This window comes from Alligator mississippiensis, chromosome 1, assembly GCF_030867095.1.
Source record: "Alligator mississippiensis isolate rAllMis1 chromosome 1, rAllMis1, whole genome shotgun sequence".
Taxonomy (NCBI): domain Eukaryota; kingdom Metazoa; phylum Chordata; order Crocodylia; family Alligatoridae; genus Alligator; species Alligator mississippiensis.
Window position 1 is genome coordinate 36,146,390 of NC_081824.1, and position 23,609 is coordinate 36,169,998.

Genomic DNA, 23,609 nt, shown 5'->3' on the forward strand with positions numbered 1-23,609 from the left:
CACACGCTGCCAGGTGCCAGTGCCTGTACTGAGTACAAGCACCCTAAGCATCCCCACCTGCTGCTGCTGCTACTGGGAGCTACACACCATAGGGGAGTGTGTGGTCCCCGCACCCTGCCCATCCGAGCTCCACGCTGCCGCCAGCCCCAGCCCCATGCTCTGTGCTCCCACCCAGCTGCAGCTCTGCCCCTGCCCCCACCACTTCCCTACCTGGTGCCTGGAGTGAGTGGAATGCCAGGGAAACCAAGCAGGTCCCCCGGCAGCTGCTGCAGTGGCAGCAGCAACCCCACCAGGAATCTGCTGCTGACTGGGCCAAGCCCTTCTGCCCACAAGGGTAGGAGTGAGGCACAATAGGGTATGTTGGCAGGGGATGTATATATGGGAGCGTTGCTCCCACCCTTGTGGGCAGAAAGGCTGGACGGGATACAATTAGTTGGTGGGTGTCATGGGCCAGAAGAAAGTGCCTGGCAGGCCAGATGTTGCCTGTGGGCTGTATTTTGCCCACCCTGATGTAACAGAAGCAGTGAGGCTCAGGGCTAGAATACAGCCTCATTGTAATAGACCTCCTTCAAACTAGAATAAAAGTTCATTTTAACAAAAAAGTATTTGCGCTACTAGGGTCAGTCAATTTAATGCATCATAAAAATGAAAATTTGTTCCTGTTGTTGGAGCTGTTAAAAGTGGGGGATTGCTATAAGGCTGTGCTGTATTCATATGCCTAAAGATGCAAAGAGGTGCCTTTGAAAACCCCACCAGGCATATAACTTTCATGGAAATCAATGTGTTAGGCCTATAGGTTCTTTCAAAAACATCACCATGAACACCATAACACATTACTAATTTATCCATTGAGGTCTGGACATTTACATCGATGTAAATTGCACTAGGATCCAAAACACAGGATGGGGCATCACCGGTATCTGTAGACAGTATGCAGAAATTACAGTACCTCACCACTAAGGGCACTGACAGATGGGGGGTGCGGTGGCAGGTGGGAAAAGCACTTAAGCAGAAAAGGAATCACATCAGTTTGCCCCAGCTCCTCAGCATCTGTTTAGCTCGCACACTTTAGTGGAGCTTTTTGGTGGTTTTATCCAATAGCTGATTCAATCAGCTATTAAATAAAAGCACCAAAATGCCCTGCTGAAGCACGTGAGCTATACAGACACTGGACAAATTGGGTCAAACTGATACAATTGCTCTTCTGGACATGTGCTGTGCTTGGCACACCAAGCTGAAAGTAAAGCTCTGTTTGGGGTTTTATTCCATGTCTGTAAACAGCCTAAGTGTCACAGAGCAGTTAATAACCTGAAGAGCTTGCCTGTGTGATGTTCTAACTCCATAGATAGCATCCAGCTGGCAAGTTATTAATCAAAATTATGACTGTAGTAACCCCCTGAGGCAAGTCCCAATAACAAACCTTCCTCTTCCTCATCACAGAAAAGTGCACAACAATTAGGGAAAGCCTTCAGGCTCAGCTTTGTGTAGGGAGCAAAACAAAGCTGTACTCCCCCACTTCTCTCTTGCAATAGGACAGTGAAGAGTAAATGAGTACTGCTCTTCTCAAGGTGCAGCTTCCTCTTGTTCTAACAGTCTTTGCAGAATGGCAAAGCTGTAACTCTATCCCTCACAATCAGTTGCAGAGGTCATCTACCTTGTGGCCAGTTGCAATCAACAAGTGTAGCCACAAGGGGGACAAAATCCTCCCAAGTCTCTTGCTTAGCCTCCTACACCCTAGCCCCACTGGGATTTGTTAAAATGGGACTGGGCAATGTTGAGATCGAATATAATCCATAGAGAGTTTCTACACCATCAGTATAGTCTGTATTCTAGCAAGGGGAAAAGATGATCCAGTAGTCAGAGAATTAAGACCTGGCAACATCAGGAGATCACAGATGTTTCATCTGACTTAAGGCAAGCCACAGACAACAGCAGAGTGTGTCTGCAGAACAGGGCTAACGGCATTTCTCAGCCTCACAGGGGTGCTGTGAGAATAACTGCCTTTAAAATGCTATGGTATTCTAATACAGTGGGAATAGGAGGCCAGGAAGAATGCCGCTAGACATCTGATCCATAATCTATTCATCTAGAAAGTTTTCTAGAAGTTAAAATATTTCAGTCCAAAAAGCCTGGGGCTTGGTATGTTCCTAGCTCTGGTGAAGGCATGCCCAGTTCTAAGACAGGTCTATACTAGAAGTCATCTTCCTCAAGGAAGCTGGGAGACAGCTACATAAGGGGTATTTGGAAAAGGCTTCAACAAGTTAATACAATAGCATTTGCTGGTGCTGCAGAACCCTTAATTCGGCTTTATTTTTTTTTTACTAAGTCAATGCTTCACTGATAGTTTACACAACCTGAGCTTCCCATGATACAGTATAGGACATCTATTGCTTCACTTATTCTCTTAGAATTGTGCAGTGCCTTAGTGCAGAACAACTGAGTTTCCTCCCTCCTGCACACCCTCCTCCCCGCCCAAAAAACCCAACACCACCCTTGTGTCTCCCCTCCCCACTTTGCTTCTCCTAAAATAGACAAAGGAGCAAAAAGTCTGACAATGGTCTCACATGGAGTCTGATCCAGGTGAAGACATTTGGCATCGCTATTCCCAGAAGGCTGATTAGTGCTGGTCCAGATGGCACCTCAGACTGACTTTCCAGACTGTCAACAGTAATTGTATAGACTTGCTAGAGGAAGCTAGAGGCTTGTGTTTAATTGCATTACTAGCCTCAGCATACATGGGATTTTGTGACTAAATCAGGACAAGCCTTTGATCTATTCCTACAATAGTGTTTATGCGCCACAAATATCTTTAGGTTTTCTGCATACTTAAGGCAGAAGTCACAAGTAGAGTAACTTCAGGTGTTTTCCCTTCTTAATATGAACATTGTCACTGAGAGTAGCAGATCTTTGCAGTTCCTGATGGTCATGGTGCCTAAAATGCTTTAGCTATCTTCAAGTGAACTTTTACCACCATCTCCTAGAGGTACGTGTGGTTTTCATTTTACATTTAACCAGATTCCAGCAAAGTGCTCTAAACCTAGTGCTGCTGGTATTTTCTTTTATCAGGAGAAAGGCTAGGTCTCCATTTTATTCTGTAAATCACAGAAATAATAGTTGTAGGAAGGCAATGCTTTGCATTTGGAAAACAGCAAACTGCTGTGAAAAACTTGGGCTATTTAAGTTATAGCAAATAGCTAAAAACCAACCAAGAACTGAGAACTTTTTCTGGGAAGAGTTCTGTCAGTCGTGCCTTGCCAGGTGTCAGCAACCTATGGCCCAAAAGACCCACGCAATCTTGCCAGCTGAGCATTGGCCAGGCCCTAACACTAGACTGCCCTTAGAAAAGTTTGCCACCTTCTACACTATCCAGTGCTGAGGTCTCGTGCATCAGGTAGAACATGATGACGCTCAGATTTTTTTTTTTTTCTTCAATACACAACCGAAGATGTACCAGCAACTTCCTAACAGTCGCTCATAAAGCTAACAGATTTCTTCCTAATCACAGGGCAAGACTATTAGCCTGCCTGAGACCACAGCCCTTCCCAGAATACGGCTTCCTTATTGGAGAGGCTGGTAAGAAGACAGTGACTAACAATCAATCAGATTCAGCTTTCTCCTATCCGGTTGGATAACTGAAGCTAGATTCTGAGGTTTCTAGGTTGAAAGCTTTCTGCATGGGAAAAAAAAAAATACAGTGTCTTCCCAAGTCTGTAGATACCTTAAAAATCCAGTGAGATGAATAATGGGCTTTTAGCAGCTGAAGCTAACACTTAATACAAATACTTCTCTAAAAGTTAGCGCTCCTCCTTTTTGAAGGGAAGGCAGATGAGAATTTGAAGTTACTTAGTTGGTATTTTCTGTCTCCTCTAGCAGCTTGGAAGGGAGCTTGTTTTCCCTTCAATTGAAAGAGACATGGTTGGTTCACTAATTTACTGTTTTGCCTGTTTTCTTTAAACTCCCCCTTGACACCAGATCTGGTAGACAAGGGGATATGCTTTAGAAAAAGTGGTGTTACACAGGTCTAAATAGGGTTGCCAACTCTGCTGGATTGGCCGGAAGGCTGCTGGAATTGGCATCAATGTCCCAGTGACTATTGAAAGCAATCCGGAAGATTTTAATAGGATATTTTAAGAAAGAAAAAATCTCCCAGAATAGATTCAGTCAGAGTTGACAACCCTAGATCTAAAGGCTCATCACATGTAACCTATAGCCATAATTGAGAACAGAATTTATACGTCTCTGCCAAGAGTCAAACCATTATCCTGTATTATTTCCAGTGTCAGAAGCAGCATCAAGGAGTGCCGTCTCCTTTCTGTTCAGTAAGACAGAGAAACTAATCACCTGAGCCAATATTACGCTCACTTCTACCCTGGTAAGGTTGAGGGAATACTGAACACTCAAATAGTTCTTCCCCTGCACAAGTTCTACAAAGGAAAAGATGCTGCCAGGGCAGTAAAGAAAGCAGTATTAAAACAGGGGCAAGAAAGAGACAACTTTAATAGCAAATTAAATGGATCCTCCCTTTCCTTAGGAGAGGCTGCAAATGTGCACCGTTAGACTTTCATCTTCTATGCCATGCATTTGAACTATAATATCAACTAGGGCTGTGTGAAGCTTCGGTATGCGATTCAGTTCAGAGATTTGGCCCAATTCGGGAACCAAATCTCCGAATCTGAATCGAATCGGGAGACCAAGTAAAAGCTCCAAATCAATTCAGAAAAAGATTCAGCTGATTCGAAGATTTGGCCATAGACTAAACAGGCAGCTGACAGCTGCCTCTAGCTGGTAAGTCTGTTGGGGTTGGGGGAGGGAAGGGACGTGCGGAAGAAAGGGACTGGGGCTGGGACAAGCTACCCAGGCAGGGCAGGGGGCGCATTACTCGGGGAGTGAGGGGGAGCATAGCAGCACTGGGAGTGGGAGCTCTGCCTTGCTGCTGCTTGCCCAGCTGAGGTGGCAGGTGGGATGCGGGCGCAGTTCACTCCAGGCAGAAGGGGGCAAGTGGCAGCAGGGTATAGCCCTGCATCCCACACCCTGCTGCATCAGCTGGCAAGTGGCAGCAGAGCCCCTGCTCCCAGTGCTGATGCAGGCGCACCAGTGCTGGGAGCAGGAGCTATGCCCTGCTGCCGCCTGGAGCGAGCCACGCCTGCATCCACCCTCCCACCCCCTCTGTGGCAGCTGGGCATGCAGCTGCAGGGCATAGCCCCTGTGGCTCCCCCTGCCAGGGCAGAGGCAGGAACAGCCAAGGGAGCCACAGGGGAAGCCCCCATGGCTGCCCTGCCTGGCCCCATCCCCCACCTAGCCCAGCTTCCCAGCACTTAAAAAAAAAAAAGCGCTGTACTCACCAGCTCTGGCACCTGTGTTGGAAGCATCACCCAGGGCACTAACTTTGGGAGTAACCCAGGCAGCTCAAATACTGGCAGTTTCCTACTATCCCACATGATAAACAAATCCCAAATCACCAACCCCTCTGCATCTGGCACAACTACACAGCCAGCTCTTAAACCAAGGAAAAATATTTTAAAATACCTACCAAGTTTACATGTACGCTTATTTTGACATACAACCTTGCTAGGTCAGAGAGAAAACCTGACAATAGGGAGCTGGTAAAAATCTGCACTGCCATTTAGTGAAGCTAAATATTCTCCCCACTTACAGAAGAGCCAAGGTATCAAACTTATCCAGCCCCACAGGCCTGATGACTGGTGTTGGGGTCAGTTCATAGGCCCCATCAGGTCCACAGCTCTCCTCCCCCAGCATACCTGAGCCAGCAGCTGCTTCAGCTGGTCTAGGACCCAAGCTGCCTGCAGCACAAATCCCAGAGCCACCGAGTGCTGATGCAGTGCAGTCTGGCCAGCATGACAGCCATGCTGCACACTGGGGATGCACCTGATAAAGATTTTCCTATACTGATGGCCAATTATTAACCAGCCATATCAACCGATACCGATCCAATAGCTGATATGCAGCCCTGCAGTTTGGAGAGCAGCATCTGGCTGGTAAGTCTGTGGGGGAAGGGGAGATCAAGATCCCCCCACAGTGTAGGAGGGAGTGGGGCTGGGGCAAGCACTGGCCATCTGGGGTGGGGCATGGGACAGAGTCATGGGTGGCTTGTCCAGGGAGAACAAGGTAGGGAGGGGCATAGGGGGCATGTGCCCCCTGGATTTGTGGGTGGGACAAAGGCAGGATGCCCACTGCAGGCTTGGGTCCAGAGGCTGCACTGTCCTCTTTCCATTGGGAGGCTGAGCTCAGGGTGGGGAGCAAGTTTTTGGGGGGGCCATAACCTACCCCGTAGCCCCCTCCCAGTGCTGCCGCCACTGCCACAAGTGCAGTCCTGGGCTAGCCCCCCTACCAGGAACAGACCAATGTAGTCCCAGGCCCTGAGCCCACCCTTGCCTGGCATACTAATCTGGGGGGCACATACCCCCATGCCTCCCCTGGGGGTGTGCACAGCACCAGAGAGCCACCCACCTGCTCTCCCCGTGGATGAGCCACCCCACTCCCGGGGGCACATGCACTGCCCTGGTTAGGCAGTGCCTGCCCCAGCCCCAGCATGGAGGCCTCAACCTGAAGAGGTGAAATGTTGTCCTTTGAAGTGGGTACTTCACAGTTCTAGTCCATGAACAAGGAGCATTTCTGTCCAACACTGTCACATAATTGTTAAGTAAATCTAAACCCAAAAATGTATTTGTATTTTTTAACTTGGGGAAGCTGGAGATTTTGAAAGGGGTTCTTAAAGTGCAATGCTTGTGAATTTAAGTTGTGATACATTATCTTATCAAGCCCTTTTTTAAAATAGTTTTAAACCGATTTTAGTTTCTTATTAAGCATTTTTTACAAGGCTGCTGAATGAACACACTATGATATGGACATGACAGGAGAGAGAAGGGAAAAGAAGAAAGAGGTGAGAAATGGAGATTTGTTTTGCCTAGCTACCATTAAACTTTGCTTCTAATTGACAACCCTGCATCCATCAAACTAAGCAACTAGTTTGATGGCAATAGAGCTTCTATAGCCTAAGTCATCATGAATCCCATAAGTCAACTATTCCCATGTGTGTTTACGACTGTTTTTGTTTAATGAGATGACTCTGGTATATGAATAGTTGTTTATTCAGCCAGTTTTTGTACTTTACAACTGGAATTCTGGAAATTCAAAAATTACATCTTTGCCTGTGAGCTTCTTGTAGACACCAGAAAATGTTTCCACCTGCAAAGAGAGAGCCACGTTACTTTATTGTTCTGCAAGAGCTGCATGTCCAAGCATAGTTCATCTACTAATAGTACTGTATATTCTTATGTACTACACACCTCACAAATAAACCAACCATGCACCTTGTTTTTAAAGCCAAAATATAGGGGCAGGGAGGAAAGATTTTTCCAGAGTCATGACTGACTGCATGTCAGAGTACTAAGTCCTTCTGGAAACAGTGTTCAGGAAATGTGGCATCAGGAACTTCTTGGTGGGGCAGACCATCTCCTGTGATGTCACACTTCCTGGATACTCCACATTCCCAAGATGACTTCCTCCATGTCACACAAGGTTAAGCCCCAGTCCCTTGCAAAAGGAATAGCCTTGCTAGTGCCCCAAGTAGTTCTTTATATAAATTCCTGTTAACAAAGTGGTTTCCATATGTATACTACAAGCACGTCGCTTGCTACTTCAAGCATGCGCTACAATGCTGAGCCACTAGTTAGTGCTCAGCCAATAGTTATGGACATTAGAGGGCTGACACAGGACTTCACCCCTTCGATTTTCAAGTAGATATTAGTAGGGCTGTGCAAAATTTCAACAGGTACTTCGTTTCAAAGCTGTTTCGATGCATTTCGAGCTTGAAACAGTGACATCTAAATGAAACTAAAGGCTTTGAAACTAAATGAGGGCACTCAAAACGTTTCGAAAGTTTCTAAGCGTTTTGAGTTTTGAAGCCGGGCTTGCCTGCAGCTAAACGGAAACTAAGGAAAGGGAGGGCAAAGAGATGGGAATGACTGCTCTCATATTGACATCTAGCTCCTGGTTCGATTCCCCAGCCCCCAGTTTGGCTCCTCAGCTCTCCAGTAGCTTCTGCCAGCTCTTCCCAGGGGGCACAGGCCCCAATCTGCACGTGGGGTTTCAGCAGGCTGCTGCTGATGCTGCTGGCTGAGGCAAGTGCCAGCACACAAGTCTGCCTGGTACAGCCCATGCCAAGCGCTGCGAAGAATATAGTGCTGGCTCTGGCCCCAGCCAGCACCAGCAGCCTGCCATCATCCCGTGCCCAGATCCAGGGGACCGCACCCCCCAGAAAGGCTGCAGGGCTGTGCCAGACTCCTCCCAGGAAGAGCTGGCCCCCGGATCTGCATGCAGGATGACAGCATGTTGCAGCTGCTGGCAAGTGGTACGAGTTTTGCTTTGAACAGTTCAAGGTGCAGTTTCACAAAAAACCCTGTACCTATCTTCCTGATAATTTGGCCGGCTTCATGCCTTCCAAAGGGGCTACCATCCCTACAATTTTCATCCAAATCAGGAAAGAAATGACAAAGTTACAGGCATTTTTGTGATTCCCCATTATAGCCTATGGGCGAAACGTTGAAACAGCAAAAGAGTTTTGACAAAACCAAACAGAACAGCACTTCGAAACAACGAAACAAAACATTATCCCTTTGAAACAGCGAAACAGAAGCTGAAATGAAATGGTGCTGTTTCACACAGCCCTAATAAGTAACAGCCATCATATGAGCTGCATGGCATGCTTAGATCTCCAGAAGTACTCCTTTTCTAGAGAAGGAAACAGCTTCTCCATTTAAAATACGAACCCAAATTTTGGGGAAAATGTACCTGTTGAAATATACCATATTTTCTTACATACAAGATGTCATGCACATTTCCTCCTTAGTAGCCATCAAGAAACTGGAGGAATACACTATGTTTCACCTACATAGCCAAAAGTTCAAAAATGAAATCAGTTTCTGTATGTGCCATACCAAACTGTTACTCCATATTTTTCTCCAAATGCAATAGTGAGAAATAAGGGACTTGCAGCCCATTTAGTTTCCCAGTGTAATCAATCTAGAAAACATGGCTTTAAGTTGAGATTACACATCAGTCCTTCTAGAGAGAATGCTTTCTGTATAAAAGCACTGAAAGAAGTAAAAGTTGTTTGCAGAGCAGCATGACAACTGATTAATTGAACAAAATATAGATTTGCAATAACCAAATACAGAGTTTTGGTGGTGTTCAATCCACACAGCAGTGAAGTTGAGCAGCAGCACGGCCACATGTGCCAGGCCCATCAACTCTGAAGATCAGAACATCCCATTCCAAGAGTCCATCACGGGGGCAGACCTCGCAATAAACCAACTTAGGAAAAGCAGAGTGCAAAACAACCAAGGTTGAAATTAAACAAATTGCCAGCTCATTGCCCAGAAGGCAAACGCAGGCAAGTTCTTACACTCTTGCCATAAGGGGAGAAGAATGCAAGGCCATGTCTTACGTTTCTCTGTGAAAGTCTCCAGTTCACGTAAAAAAAAATCTCTGCCCAGAGTTAGACTTTAAAGCTTAGCTCCTTACCTTATGTTCAACATTGTTCTGTTGCGCTTTGTCCAAATGGACTTTTATTAGTCTGCTGCCGTCCAGTTTCACACGGATTCTCTTGCCCACAATTTCACTTGGGAAGACCAGATCTTCAAGAATGGCATCATGCACTGCAGTAAGTGTACGGCTGAAACACACCAAGGTAGAGCCCAAGTTAAGCCGACACACTTAGTCCAGAGGTTGTCAACCAGGGATACACATATCCCCGGGGGTACCTGAGAAGGCCCTAGGGGCAGGGAGGAGGGGGGAATCAACACACAGCCACGCCACGCACCATCCCGCGCTGCCCCATTTGCTGGACGCAGGGGAAGCTCACATGCGGCAACTTCTGCCACTCTGCATGGCTGAATGTGTGGCACCTCACCGCTCCCCCCCCACTCAGCATCCGGCCACATGCCACCGCCCCCACACTCGGCAGCTGGGGGTACATTGCCCTGCATCCAGCCACTGGGGGGTACAGCGATCCAAAAAGGTTGAAAACCCTTGGCTTAATCTACCAAGAATTAGCTTTCTAATCCAGGGATTTTCAACCTTTTTTCATGTGTGGACCCCTAAAAAATTTCAAAATGAAGGTGTGGATCAGAATGTTCCACTCCAAGAGTCCATCACTGTGGGAAACCTCACAATAAACCAGCTTAGGAAAAGCAGAGTGCAAATTCCCTTTGGAAATTTGGAATAGAGGTGAGGAACCCTCTGAATTATAAGTGTGGGTAGTATTCACACACTTTTGATTGAGCGCAGTCATCTTTCACAGACCCTTTAGTCTGCAGACAGACTGAAAACCATCGTTCTAGGCTAAGACTTCACAACACTCACATAGGAGGGAAATACTACCATTACTTCAATGGTAAAAATAAAAAAAAAAGAAAAGAATATTAATTCAAGCCTGCTCATTGCCCCTCCAAAGTGGATGCATGCATGCCACTGAAAGTTGGCAACTGCTGTATCAAAACTCCATTCAGAGGCTGGGTAAGTGAGGGGGGAGGAAAAGGGTGTTAGGTACTCGGCAATATATAAGGAAACCCAATAGTTTGTAGGGTGTGTCTTCTTGTGTGCATTTACTGCACAGTAACCAAAATTACTGCACAGTAACACTGTGTGTGGACTGATTTAGGACTAACGTTAGTCCCAAGCCAGTCTACACACAGCATTAATGTGTTCTAATGCCTGCACGTGTAGACGTCGGCTTATTCCCACTTACCGTGCAGTAAACTGAAGCTGGCATAAATGCATGTGTAGACACACCCGTAGTGAGCTATTCCTTACATACAATACTGCTTTATCAAATGTTAACTGTATTTAAAAGCAAGCCATACCAGAACTAGTAGTAAATTTACTACTCGTGGCAGCTGCAGGTTTGATTAATAGCTTCTCTAAATGTCACAGTTCTCAAGTACTTTTATAATAGACTACAATTTGGAGGGCCAATTCTGAACACTGCATAAGTCAGGGGAGGGTTTTTACAGAGGTGTCAGAGACTGCCAATTCATCAAAACCTGAACCATTGCAAGAAGGTTAGATAGTTAAGGAATTCTGCACCGTTTCAGTATTTCCAAATGCCAACTGTTTTCAGTTCAAACTAACTACAATTTGAATTTTAGACCAGAAGTGCTCAAAATATTTGAGTTGACCTAAAAATTGTTTTTCCCTGCAAACTTCCAATCTGAGATGGACTTCATCCCAACTCAGGACTGGAAAGGCTTTCTAGTAGGAAGTCTGTTTCCACACCTAGCCCCTCTCCTATTAGCAAAGCAAAAATCTCTCATTCAAACCAATATGGAATAAATGCTATTCATAGGGTCAGACCACAAGCGCATGGAGCCCAGTACCCTCTCACAGTGGCAGGGTATAGATATTTAGGGGGGAGGACAAACAGAGTATTTCCAGGGTCTTCCACCCCTTACCCCTCTCATTCTAGTTTCCTAACAAATTAAAGGATTGAGTTCAAATTCAGAAGCTGCATCCACATCATTTAATGCCTCCTGATGGACCTTTCCTCCATGTTAATTGCATGCTGGCAAGGGGCGTGGGGGAAAAGTAGAAAAGAGGGGAAACTTTCCTCTTGTTAGCCTTAAGCCTATTACCCAGTAGTCTCAGCAAGTCCCCTAGATCTTGTATTTTGAGAGAATGTAAATAATAAATCCGTATTTACTTTCTCTGCACTATTTAATTCTTCATAGGACGCTAATCAATGTTCCCCACCCCCTGCATCTCACTTGAAAGTGTCGGTTTATTTAGTTTCTCCTCATCTGGTAGCCTTTCTGCACCTTGATCATCCTTGCGGCCTCTCTCTGTACCTTTTCTAGTGCTTCTATATTCTTTCTGAGTGGACCAGAACTGCACAGTATTCAATGTCTGAACGTGCCAAAGATTATGAAGGGCATACCAATACTTTGTTTTGTTTGCAATTCTCTGAATTACCAACATAATTTGCCTTTTTGATTGCTGCTGAACCCTGACCTTAATGTTTTTAGGTATTTGTCTATAATGACTCCCTAGATCTCTTTCCCTGTGTAGTAAGAGTTATTTTCCCACCATGCATTTAACATAGGATTTAGTTTGACATATTGCTGCCTACTTGCTCTATTTTGCAAAGTGTTTCTGTAGTTCACCTTGGTTTTTCCGACTAGATAACTGTGGTCAGCAAACCTGGTCATCTCACTATTTACTCCCCCGTTAAAAGGGGTTTAATTAATAGGACTATATTAAACAGCAGTCCAAACACATACTTCTGGGGCACCACTGCTTACTTCTTTCCGTTCAAAGAAATCTATTTATGCCCACTGTTTTGTATCCTTAAGCAAATTTCTAATCCACCAGTGACCATTCGCTCTAATTCCACAAACTAATTTCATTGAAAGCCTTTGGTGAGGGACTGCGAAGGTTTTTAGAAGTCCAGATATACTATAATCAAGTGAGCTTCCCCGATCCAATTTTGTTGACATCCTCAAAGATCACTAGTAAGTTGGTGAGGCATCACCTCCTTTCCAAAGAGCCATGCCATTTCCTCCTCAGTAAATCTTGTTCCTCCGTGTGCTGGAACAATTAATTCTTTATTGTTTTCACCAGTTTGCCAGGAACAGAAGTCACTTACTGGCATGTAGTAAAGGGCTCTGGAGCCCTTAAGAGTGGAGTTACATTGGCAGCCCTCCAGCACCAAGGCTGTTTTAGGTGACATCCTATAGTAAGCAGTTCTATAATTTCAGTTTTGAGTTCCTTCAAGAGTCTAAGGTGAAAGTCATCCAATCCTTGTGATGTGCTATATTCTCCAAAACTACATCTACCAAGGGTCAATTCTACTAACTTGTCTGGTGGACAGTTATTTGGGCTAGAGACCACTTACCAAGTTACACACACCCCTCTCCCTGCATTCCCTCCCCTGCCCCAAGTCCCAGGCACATGGCTGGGCCGGCACCGTGCTGTGTTCCCATGTGCCACTCCAGGCCATGTGGGTGCAGCTGGAGTGGCCAGTGCAGCTCTTGTCCAACCCTGGTGTGCAGCCAGATTGGACAGGAGCCACGCCAGTGGTTCCAGCTGCACCCACCTGGTGCGGCCCAAAATGGTGCACAGGAACACAACATGTCACTGCATTAACAATGCCCACACCCCTACCAGGCCCTGGCTCAGAAAACCTGCAGCTTCTGGCTCTCTTCTTTCTGCACGCCCTCCCCTGCCAGTAGGGAGAACCACACCTGAGCTTTGACCCTCTCTGGGGGCCAGACCATCTGGTCTGCAAACAGCTGCAAGGCCAGAGCTGCCTGCAGGCAGCTAGCTGGGCAGAAACCTGGCCAGGACTTCAACACCCCCTGCACTGAAGCATGCACAGAGGGGGAGTTGGGGGGGGAGCCCCAGCTGGGCCAGGGAGGTTGCCTGTCAAAGACGAGATGAGACAAGGGCAGTAGGACCCAGGGGGAGCCGGCAGCAGGACCCAGCGGCAAGACCCGCCCAGCCCTGTCCCCACAACCAGAAACCCCTGCCTAGCAGAGGCTTCTGGCCTGGGGCCGTGGGGCTGTGCCTGCTTCCCTGTGCCAGAGAAGGAAACATGGCCCTCGACACCTTGCCAAAACTCAGTAAGCGGCCCTCCACCTGAAATAAATTGCCCGCTCCTGATCTAACCCAAGCCCTCCCATCCCATTTCCTATCCTTTTTAGTAGCACTTAGATCTAGATTATTTATGACTTCACCTCCATAAGACACATCAAGTCCAAACCATGTGCTCTTCCACACCCATAAGCCTTCCTCCAGTTCTCAGGTTACAGGCTGCTCTAATACCTTTTTAAACGGTTTGGTATGAGCAGTTTGGTACTATTTTGGTTTAGGTGGAGCCTGTCCCTCTTGCATAAGCTCCTCCTATACAAAAAGGAACCCCAGTTCCTAATAAACCTAAAGCCATCCTTTCTACCATCTCCTCATCCATGCACTGAAACTCTGCCTATCTGCCTGGACCAGGACTTAACTTCCAGGACCTTTTTAAAAAAAAAAAAAAAAAATGTGGGTATCACTGAGATGGTATGGAGTGTTTTCCCTACTCTCCAGCCTGACACCCTCCTGTCTCAACCTTCCTTTGCAGCAACACTGGGGCTACCAGAATGGAGATGGAACTACTATACCATGTCCTTAGTCTCATCCAACTATCTTTGTAGCTCTATTAGCTGTTCCAGTTCAACCACACTGGTCTGCAAGGACTGCATTTGCTCCAAGGGCTAGGAGCTCTTTGCACTACGCGCAAAAACATGCCACTTCCCCGTTAGGAAGGTAAGCATACCACATGACTCTCCATGCCATAACCTGGATAACCCCATTCTTTTGGGAGAGGCTTCTCCCAACATTAAATTAGATTTGAAGTGGTTTTCTTGTTTTGGGGGTTACTGGAAGGGAGGTTTGAGGAAGGGGGTGTGGCTATTAAAATATTATTTAGCTACATCTTGTTAAAATTTCTTTAAAGCTAAGTTTAAATTAGAGTATAACAGTCTATACTCTGCTAGCTTAGGATAAGAGGGAAGTAAACTGTTAAATCCTAGAATTTAAAAAAAAAATAAATGGTATTAAATGTTTAATTAACTCCAAAGCTCAAGTTCAAGATAAGGGCAAATTAAAGCTAAACCACGTTTTTACTGCAAGAGATTAGTTAACACTTGGCAGGTGTTAGCTCAGGGGTGGGCAAAATACAGCCTGTGGGCCAGATGCAGCTCACCAATCGATTTTACCCAGTCCACAGATGGGCAATGGCACCACGCGGCAGGCCCTGGGTAAGTCATGCTCAGAAGCAAGGGCCCACTGGGGGCAGCGGTTCCTGTCTCTGCTGGCACTGTGGGGGATGCTGGGCAGAAGCAGCCACACCTGCCCAGCACAGTATGACAGCCTGGGAGATGGAGTCCGACCTGCCCAGGGCCGTACTCCATATCCGAGGCACCACAGGAGATGCTGGACAAAAGCAGGCCCACCTGCCTGCCTGGCACCAGCAGAGGCCAGAGCTGCTGCCTGCCAGCAGAGGTTGGGGCCCAACTGCAGCTCACCCACGGTCTATTGCATGGTGCCAGGTGGGACTGCTTCCATCCAGCACCTTCTGTGGTGCCTGAGATATAGTCTAGACCTGCAGGTCCTGGGTGAGCTGTGCTTGGTCCCCAGCCTCTACTAGCAAGCGGTACCCAGATCCTGAAGGGCTGGACTGCATTACACAGGTACCACAGGGAAGCTAGGCAGAAGCACTTCTGGCCACACAGCAGGCTCTGGGCAAGCCATGCTCGGGCCCTGGTGGCTCTGGCCATGTGTGGTGCCAGGCAGACAGGCACAGCTCTTCCACCAAGCAGCTGCCAGGGCCCCAAGAGCAGCTGATCTAGGCCCAGCCACAGGCCTCTGCACAATCCTATCCTGCCCTGCCATCCTGGGAACATGCTGGGAACTGGTGGGGAAGAAATGAGACACGAGTGCATACACTGGAAGCCCTGATGATAGGGCGGGACAGAGTAGCAGCCTGTGGCCAGACCCCCAGAGCTGCAGACGCATCCAGCGGGTGTTACCTGGGGAGCAGGACAGGAATGCACACACATGGTCCTCAACAGCTCACTAAAACTCATTATGTAGCCCCTCCAGCCCAAATAACTGCCCATCCTTGTATTAGCTAGAGATAAACGGGCCCCCACCTGCACAACGTAGCCTATCCCAGGAAGAGCTATGAAACCAAACTTTTGCCAACTGCCTTGTTTGTTTTCCCCCAAATCATTCAATACTGCTGATTACTCAGGGACTTCCTTTTAGCAGAGGACAAAACCCACATACAAGTGACACTTCCTATCCCAAGGCCAGGCAATTATTTTGTGCAGAGAGCCGCTTACTGAGTTTTGGCAAGCCATCGAGGGCCGCATGACAGGCAGCCCAGGGCAGATAAATATTAATTTTCTAAATTCTTTAGGGGCCCCGCAGGCCGGATAGAATGGCCTGGCGGGCCGCATCCGGGCCCCCGGGCTGCATTTTGCCCACCCCTGTCCTAGCCCCTCACTGAAAATTCCAGTTACAGTTCACTGCACATACTCCAGAATGAGACCAATGTTAGACCCTAAACAATCACAAAATACAGAAAGAACAGCAATGCACAACTGGAGCCAGGCCCATAATTACGTTTTAATCAGTTTTACACATCCAGGGCCAGGGTCACTATTCTCAGGGAAGGCCTAACTTGAGTTTCTTTTAACATTTCCATCTGGACTCACTGCTCCCAGGCACACTCAAAGTTTCTTCACCTATCCTCTCAAGTTGAAGGTACCAGCAACAGATCTTCTAGAAAAATCTTGAGTAGGTTTCTTTACTTATACCAAAAAATGTGGTTCAAATGCAGGGATAACATCATCACTTGACATTTCTTTGTCTGCCTAATCAATGTTAGCATAGAATACCTTGGATCAAATGTTTTGCCATACAAGGTTTTTTAGGTTATGAACACATGCTTGCATAGTTAGAAACAGATGCTTACAATGTAGTCTTAGACATGAGACAGGATATAATGCCACAGCTGAGAAGAAGCAAAAAAGGTACTATAGCAAGACTTGCTTAAGGTCTATGCACTTCAAGTATTTGGGAAGACAGCCTTGGGTTTGACTAGGCTTAACATAATGGCTTGATATCTCAAAGACAAAGAGTCTCATCTGCCACTAGCTACAGGAAAAAAAAAAATCGGCTAGCTGCTCCTGGTAACAAACTGAGACTCAAGTTGGATAAATCATGCAAGATGTATTGAGATCAAGGGTCTCAATCATCTGACTTATGGCTCTGTTTGCTATCTTATTGAGACCAAGGATCTCAGTGAGGTTGCACACAAGAGCCAGATGATCAATTGTAGAAAATACACCACGACCAAGTGTATGACCAAACCAGTGCAGAAGAACAGTTACAGGGACCATTTCAAAGCAGGACCAGAAAAAAATTAGACTTGAAAAAAGAAATTTGGGTTTGATTTTCAACAGCACCTAGTCTTCCCCTGCCCCTTCCCTTGCTAGATGGCATTAGTTCACTTGCTGAAAGGAGAGGCTTTGTAGAGACAATGACTAAACATAAGTCACTTGCCCTTAAAGTTTCTACTAACAATCAAAACTGTCAGTCAAGGTATTTTGTTAAGTGGCGCACACACCCCTGCAGAATATTTACTTACCTCCTGGGACGCTTTTGCTTGTTTTTTGTGCGGCTTTTTCTTGTCGGTTTGGGCAAAATCCTTCTCTGTTAAGGAAGAAATACCAAATCTCACATGACTGCTTAAGAGTTTCCAAAGTCTAATTCTGAAAATAAAGTGTACACTCAGTTCAGGTATTCCCTCCCCACTTCAAAAGAAGCAGGATCAAGGGAAGTTTCATTCAGAACCAGAGATCAGTTTCTTGGGGATTTTGCCAGGACCCCAAACTCATACTTAATATGAATAATATCTTAACATGACCATTGTAAAAGCAGTCTACATATAAAGATGGCAGCCAGAACAGAAATCAACAACAGAACTATTTAACCAGTAAAAAAATAAACGCATGTTTTGCCATTTAGGAACATCTGCCAGAACAAAGAACTGATAGCTTTCAATAGGAAATACAATTAATTCTGGAAAATTGAACTGTAGTTGTAGCCATGCTGGTCCAGCCAATGTGAAAAGCATAGTTTTGTTTTGGTTTTTTCTTTGCTTGTTTGGGGTGGGTTTGGTGTTTTTTTTGGGGGGGGGGTCAGTTATACCTTTTTATTGGACCAACTGCCTAGTTGGGAAAGAGAAATGCTAAGCAACCTATGAGACAAAATACCTTTTACTTCAACCATGGCTATGAAACAGGTTCTTTGCACTAGCTTCGTTGCAAGTTTGCAGGTAGATACTTACTTTTGGACTCCCAAGGGAGGTGGTGCTCTCCCCTACCCTGGGGGTCTTCAAAAGGAGGTTAGATAGGCATCTACCTGGGGTCATCTAGACCCAGCACTTTTTCCTGCCTATGCAGGGGGTCGGACTCGATGATCTATTGAGGTCCCTTCCGAACCCAACATCTATGAACTTTGTTTAAAGATAGGCTATTTTGGCTTAGCTGAAAAAAAAATCAAAAGTTTGGCAGAATGCCTGCTTTCCTACAATTTAAGCTTAAAATCATCTGTTTTGCTCATTAAACTGGTGCAACTCATTACAAAGGCTTATGATTTAACAGCTTTTAACCGCAAACTGCAGCATCCTCAAACTGAAGCACGTCACTGCCAGGCAACAACCTCTGAAGACAGTTATGAAGTACCTCAAGCACAGTGGAGCCATTTGTGTGGTCCTTTTAAAAAGATAGGTTGCCTCACTTATAGTGCCAAAACCTTGAATTAACAACATTCATCCATCCACTGTGGCATAACACATTACACCCACTTTGTCAGAGTCATCTGCTGACATAACATGCCCCATGGTTCTTGAAGCCAGCTTCATGAAGAACACACAAAGTACAGTGGAGTCGCATCATACGCGCATTTAACTTGCACGAATTCAACTATACGCGCTCGGCAAAAAAAAAAAAAAAGAGAAAAATAACAATTTAAATAGTGCGGGCGATTCCACCCATCATTCCGGTCTACTTCCAGGTCCTCAGGGAGCACGCTAAGGGCTCCCCTGCTCGGCAATCAGATCGGCCATGGGGGGACCCCAGGTGCCCCCCAGACCCAGGAGGCACCAGTCACCAAGCTGGGACCGGGTAATTTTGACTATACACGATTTTCACCTTACACACCGACTTTAGAACCTAACCCCCGCGTAAGAAGCGACTCCACTGTACCTCAATTTAATACAAGCCAACACAAAAAACAGATTTTACTTCACAGATTGAGCTCAGCCTTCTCAGCAGATGCATATACCCAAGTTAGTTATCCTGTCCAAGAAAAACTTAATGAGTTTGCTCTTCCCCAGTACTGCCCTCATTACCATTTCACACTGCTTTTAACCTCTTCAGCTCAATTTAAGATCAGTCATGCATCACTAGCGGTATCCAATTTGGGCTTTAAGTCATTTCTAGTCCAAGTAGTAAGTGAAAAAAGAAGCTGCTCTGCTTGTTCTCCAAATACCATAGTTGTTCTCCACCATTGTAGAGTCTGAAAAACTGCTTTTGTATCTTTCCTTTTAAACTGTACTCTTCTGGGACTATTTTAGTACCATGTCACTCCTTCATAAGGATAGTTCATTGCTATAAGCATTTCTTCATCTCCTACAGAGGAGACACTTTTAAAATTTAGCTGAAAACTGATGCTGACTAGAAAAGAATTTAGTCTACAGCCACAAAAATGAATGCATTGCACAAAGAAGTAACATGCACAAGATGCAAGGCGCCAACAAGATATCAGTTATAGTAAAGGTATCAGATGTAGGTAAGGCACTAACTTTTTACCTGAGCAATGAACACTACATGCTTGCCACTGAATTTCTTCTCCAACTCACGAACCAGCCGCACCTGGATCTTCTGGAAAGATTTCAGTTGAGGAACTGGCACAAAGATAATGATTGCTTTTCTACCCCCACCTACTTCAATTTCCTACAAGAAAGAGATTGAACAAATGTTAAAAGGCAGGCAATGTTAGATTTGATTTTAAAAGTTTTCTGCATGTAAATTAAACTTACGATGGTTTAATAAATGTTTATTTTTCAGGTAACAACATGCACTTTTACATGACACTGTTCAATGTATTTAGAAATAGCCATCTAGCTTTATAAGTTTTGCTAAAACCTACCGTGATACTGTCATAGCTTACTACCAAAAAGAACTATGGGTTCCTATACACGTGCGGGGAGCCTACTCTGATGCATCAGTGTGTCATAGAAGACTTGATTAATCTAGTCACCACACTGAAAAAGTGGCAGCAGAGAGCTTTGAAATAAAACACATTCTATGAGCTTTAGTTCAAAGTGCCTTGCCACCATTTTTTCAGTGCAGAGATGTGCAGCGCGCTGCTGACACACGCGACATGTGGGCACTTCCAATTAACACTGCTCACTAATTAAAAGCGCCCAGTGCCACTTCCACAGCACATGTAAAAATGCACTACAATTCAGATTCTTTCCACAGAAGAGACAGTCTACCAGAGAAATGAGGACTTGAAGTTGACTGAATGTGATTTTAGATTTATAGCTAAATATAGAATGCATAAGCTGAAATTAAATGTTTTCCACAAGGTTATATGGAGTCAGCTTAGACAGGAGTGTTCAGGAAACCATCCTAATTATCCTCCAGATAACATCTTTACAAAAAACTACTGAAAGTAGCCCTAGTGACACCCATTAGTTTTTACAACACTTAACATGGTTGTGCCCTGCATGCCCCATCTTCCTAGTTAAGTGATCAACCTGTAGGCCTACACAGGATGCTCTTCGTACTACTGAGGACAGAGAGACTTGTGACCTCATTTTGCACTGCTGGAGAACAATTCAGAGCTAACCACTTAGGCAGAGCCAAGAGACCCTCATCACTGGATGCCCATGTGTTCAGTATCCAATTGTCCTCTACCTCACTAGAAAGAAATATCTTGTAGTTTTGCTTAAAGACAAGACCCCGTGGTACAAGCTCAGGATCAATTCAAAATCAGCCTCTATTCCTCCAGTGTGCAGACATTGTAAAACCCTGTTTTTTGCTGAACTCCAGAGAGTTACATGCAAGCAGATACCAAGCTAGTTTGCACAAGTACTACAAGTGACCTACATGAGCTCCCTTGGGGCCCAGCTTCGTTTTGGAATCTCAAGTTCACTACAGAGCTGAAAAAGTTTAACTATGTTCTGTTCTGAAGCACTGTGAAGAATCAGTCTCACACTATTTTCACAACCATTTGTCTCACAAACTAAAATCACTGAAGAGCTAGAGCACCTAACTTTTAATAGCTGTTTTTTGGACTGGACCTATACTTTAAGTGTAGTAGTTCCTCTCACATAAAAAGAATTGGGGATAAAAAGCAGACTATTTGTCATAACGGAATCCAACAGACAATCACATAACACCCCCAGATTCATCTGTGCCCAAAGGTGCTCTGACCACCTACAATGTGGCAAATTACTTCCTTACCAAACATACCATATTGAGCATAGCATCAGTCGGCAAAGCCAAAATTTGAGAAATAAATCTAACCCTACCTTAGCTGCTGTGATGTTCAATTCTCTCAGTTGAGCCTTTAAGTCAGAGTTCATCTCCAACTCCAGGAGAGCCTGTGGGGTGGGGGGGGGGGGGAAGTTGTTAGAAAGCAGTTTATCTCACTTCCACAAAATGGTTAAAATATCAGAGATAATTTAATCTTCTGGTGCACAGCCTATGCTAAATGACACACAGTCTTCTGGTCTATCAGAATGGTATCTGGAATAAGTGTGCCCTGCTTTAAACTTTTCTTTGCAATCATGAAGAAACACTCTAGCACAAAACACACACACACACACACACACACACACACACGGTGCAGGACAAGATTCTTTTTGCTGGTTTTAATTTATTTAACCTAGCAACCATTTACTGGGTCAGACCATAGGTCTATCTTGTCCAGTCTCCTGGGTCACACCATGGCAGAGGGCAAAAACTGGATGCAAGAGTAAACAGAGTATGACCAGGACTTTCTCTGCCCCTCGCTGGTCCTCTCTTACTTGCAGCCTCCAGCATTTAAGGACTAGAAAATTTGGATTCAGAGGCTGTTCCCCTCACTCTTGTACTCCCCAACCCCCCACCAAGGTATAAACTTACCTTGACTGTCTTAGGCAACATCAGCAACTGGAAGAGGGACAAGAAACAAGCTTGATCCAGCACTACAACTACAGAACAACCATGTGGCAGTTGGAAGGCAGCCAGCTCTCGAACATGGTCTCTTCCCATCCAGCTTTGTCCTTATATTTTTTCCCCCTAGTAAATGAGGTGACTGTGGAAGTAATGGGGACGTACCTGGGATATCCCCGACTCGAATTCATCCGGCTTCTCGCCATTCGGCTTCACAATCTTCGCGCTGGAACTGAACATGGCGCGTCTGCAACACCAACAACAGCTGTCAGCATCGCCCAGCTACAAGGCGCTTTCCCTTGCTCTCAAGCCTTGGCACCATCCACAGTAATGCCAACCATCGCAAAACCATCGTGAGACTCAGAATGTCAAAGTCAAAATAACTCCTGATCCAACCTTCAGATCTCCAAATTCTCCCAGCTGGCAAGCAGGAGGAAGGGGCAGAGGGAGAAGGAAGGGGTGGGGGGGAGAAAGAGGCCCTGCAGTGAGAGAGGGAGTGGGGCAGGGGTGAATGGGGCCCCAGGGCTAGTGCAGGTCATCAAAAGGGGGGGGGGGGGCACAGCTCCCCACAACAGCATACACCCCCAGGGGAGGCATGTGCCCCCCATGGGACAGAGGCAGGCTGCCTGCTGCAGGCTGGGGCTCTGCGCCCTACTTCCTTGCCCCAGGAGCTCAGCTGCACGAGGCCACTGCCTCCCGCCAGGTGGGCAGGGAACACGCTGACCATGCAGTGCGCCCTCTTGCCCACCCACAAACAGGAAGCACACTGGGGTCGTGCAGCTGAGCTCCTGGGGCAAAGGCAGCATGGCACAGAGCCCAAGCCCCTTCCCCTCCACTCACCAGCTGGGTGCTGCCTGCATGTGTCAGTGCCCCTGTCCCTCTGCTCCTCACTCTGAAGCCACAGCCCAGCCAGCCCAGCTGCTGCCTCTCACTCCTGACCCACAGTACTCACGCATCCTGCCAGGGCGTGCTCCAAGCCCCCCGCACCCTCACAAATACCCACCACACACACGTCAGAAATAGCATCTCGTGATTTACGTGCCAATCTCTTGATTTAGTCAGAGCTCATCTCGTGAGTTTTGACCCGGTGGGGCTGGCAACCGTGCACGCAGCCCTGCCGCGGGGCCGCCTCAGGCTGCAGCGCCCGGGCCACGCGGCTCCCGCCAAGCAGCCGCCGGGCCCCGCACTGCTCCCCCCACCCGGGCGGGACAGCACAGCGCGGCCCGGGCCCGGGCAGGCATCGGGCAGCGGGAGGGCGGGTATCGGGCGCATCCCGCGCCCGCCCGCACCCCGGGACCCGCCGCCGCCGCCTGACCCCAGTATTGCGATCCCGATGCGAGAAACGCACTGCCGCGTCCAGGCCGGAGCCAGGCGCCAGCACCTACCTCGCTCAGCGCCGGCCTAGGAAGAGGGAGAGCTCTCGCGAGACCCGCCCAGGTGCCTGCCCGGGAACCGGCTGGCTCCGCCCACCCGGCGCTGAAGCCACACCCGGAAGTAGGGCAGTCAGGCCGCGGCGCTCGCCAACCCCATCTACCAGACTGAAGCCGCGAAGGAAGGAATCGAGTTCTGGCGCTGGCGCCGAGCGATGACGTCATGACTAGCCGCTGAGTGGTGAACTCGAGAGCGAAGCCAAAACTCCGCGTGCGTGCGCGCGCAGCGGCGTTGCCCTCAGGGCGGAGTGGCGCTGGCGCGGGGCGCCGGAGCGTTGGGGCAGCCCCGGTCTGGCTCCAGCGAGCGCGGCCGGCGGGGCCTGGAGTTGTTTGGAGCGGCCGCACGCACAGTGCCCGGGTCCGGCTCCCGGGAGAGGGCTGCGTG

General features: G+C 47.0%; 1 protein-coding gene across 1 annotated transcript; it reads right to left on the minus strand.

The window, feature by feature from the left end:
* Positions 1–7,093: 7,093 nt before the first annotated feature.
* Positions 7,094–23,263, minus strand: RPS7 (ribosomal protein S7). The gene is made up of 7 exons (XM_006265515.4): positions 23,180–23,263; positions 21,960–22,041; positions 21,170–21,241; positions 19,440–19,583; positions 17,213–17,277; positions 9,544–9,694; positions 7,094–7,206 (listed from the first exon to the last, which is right to left on the minus strand). The coding sequence occupies exons 2-7, from the start codon at positions 22,032–22,034 to the stop codon at positions 7,129–7,131; spliced, it is 585 nt and encodes a 194-aa protein (XP_006265577.1). The 5' UTR covers positions 22,035–22,041; positions 23,180–23,263; the 3' UTR covers positions 7,094–7,128.
* Positions 23,264–23,609: the final 346 nt, after the last annotated feature.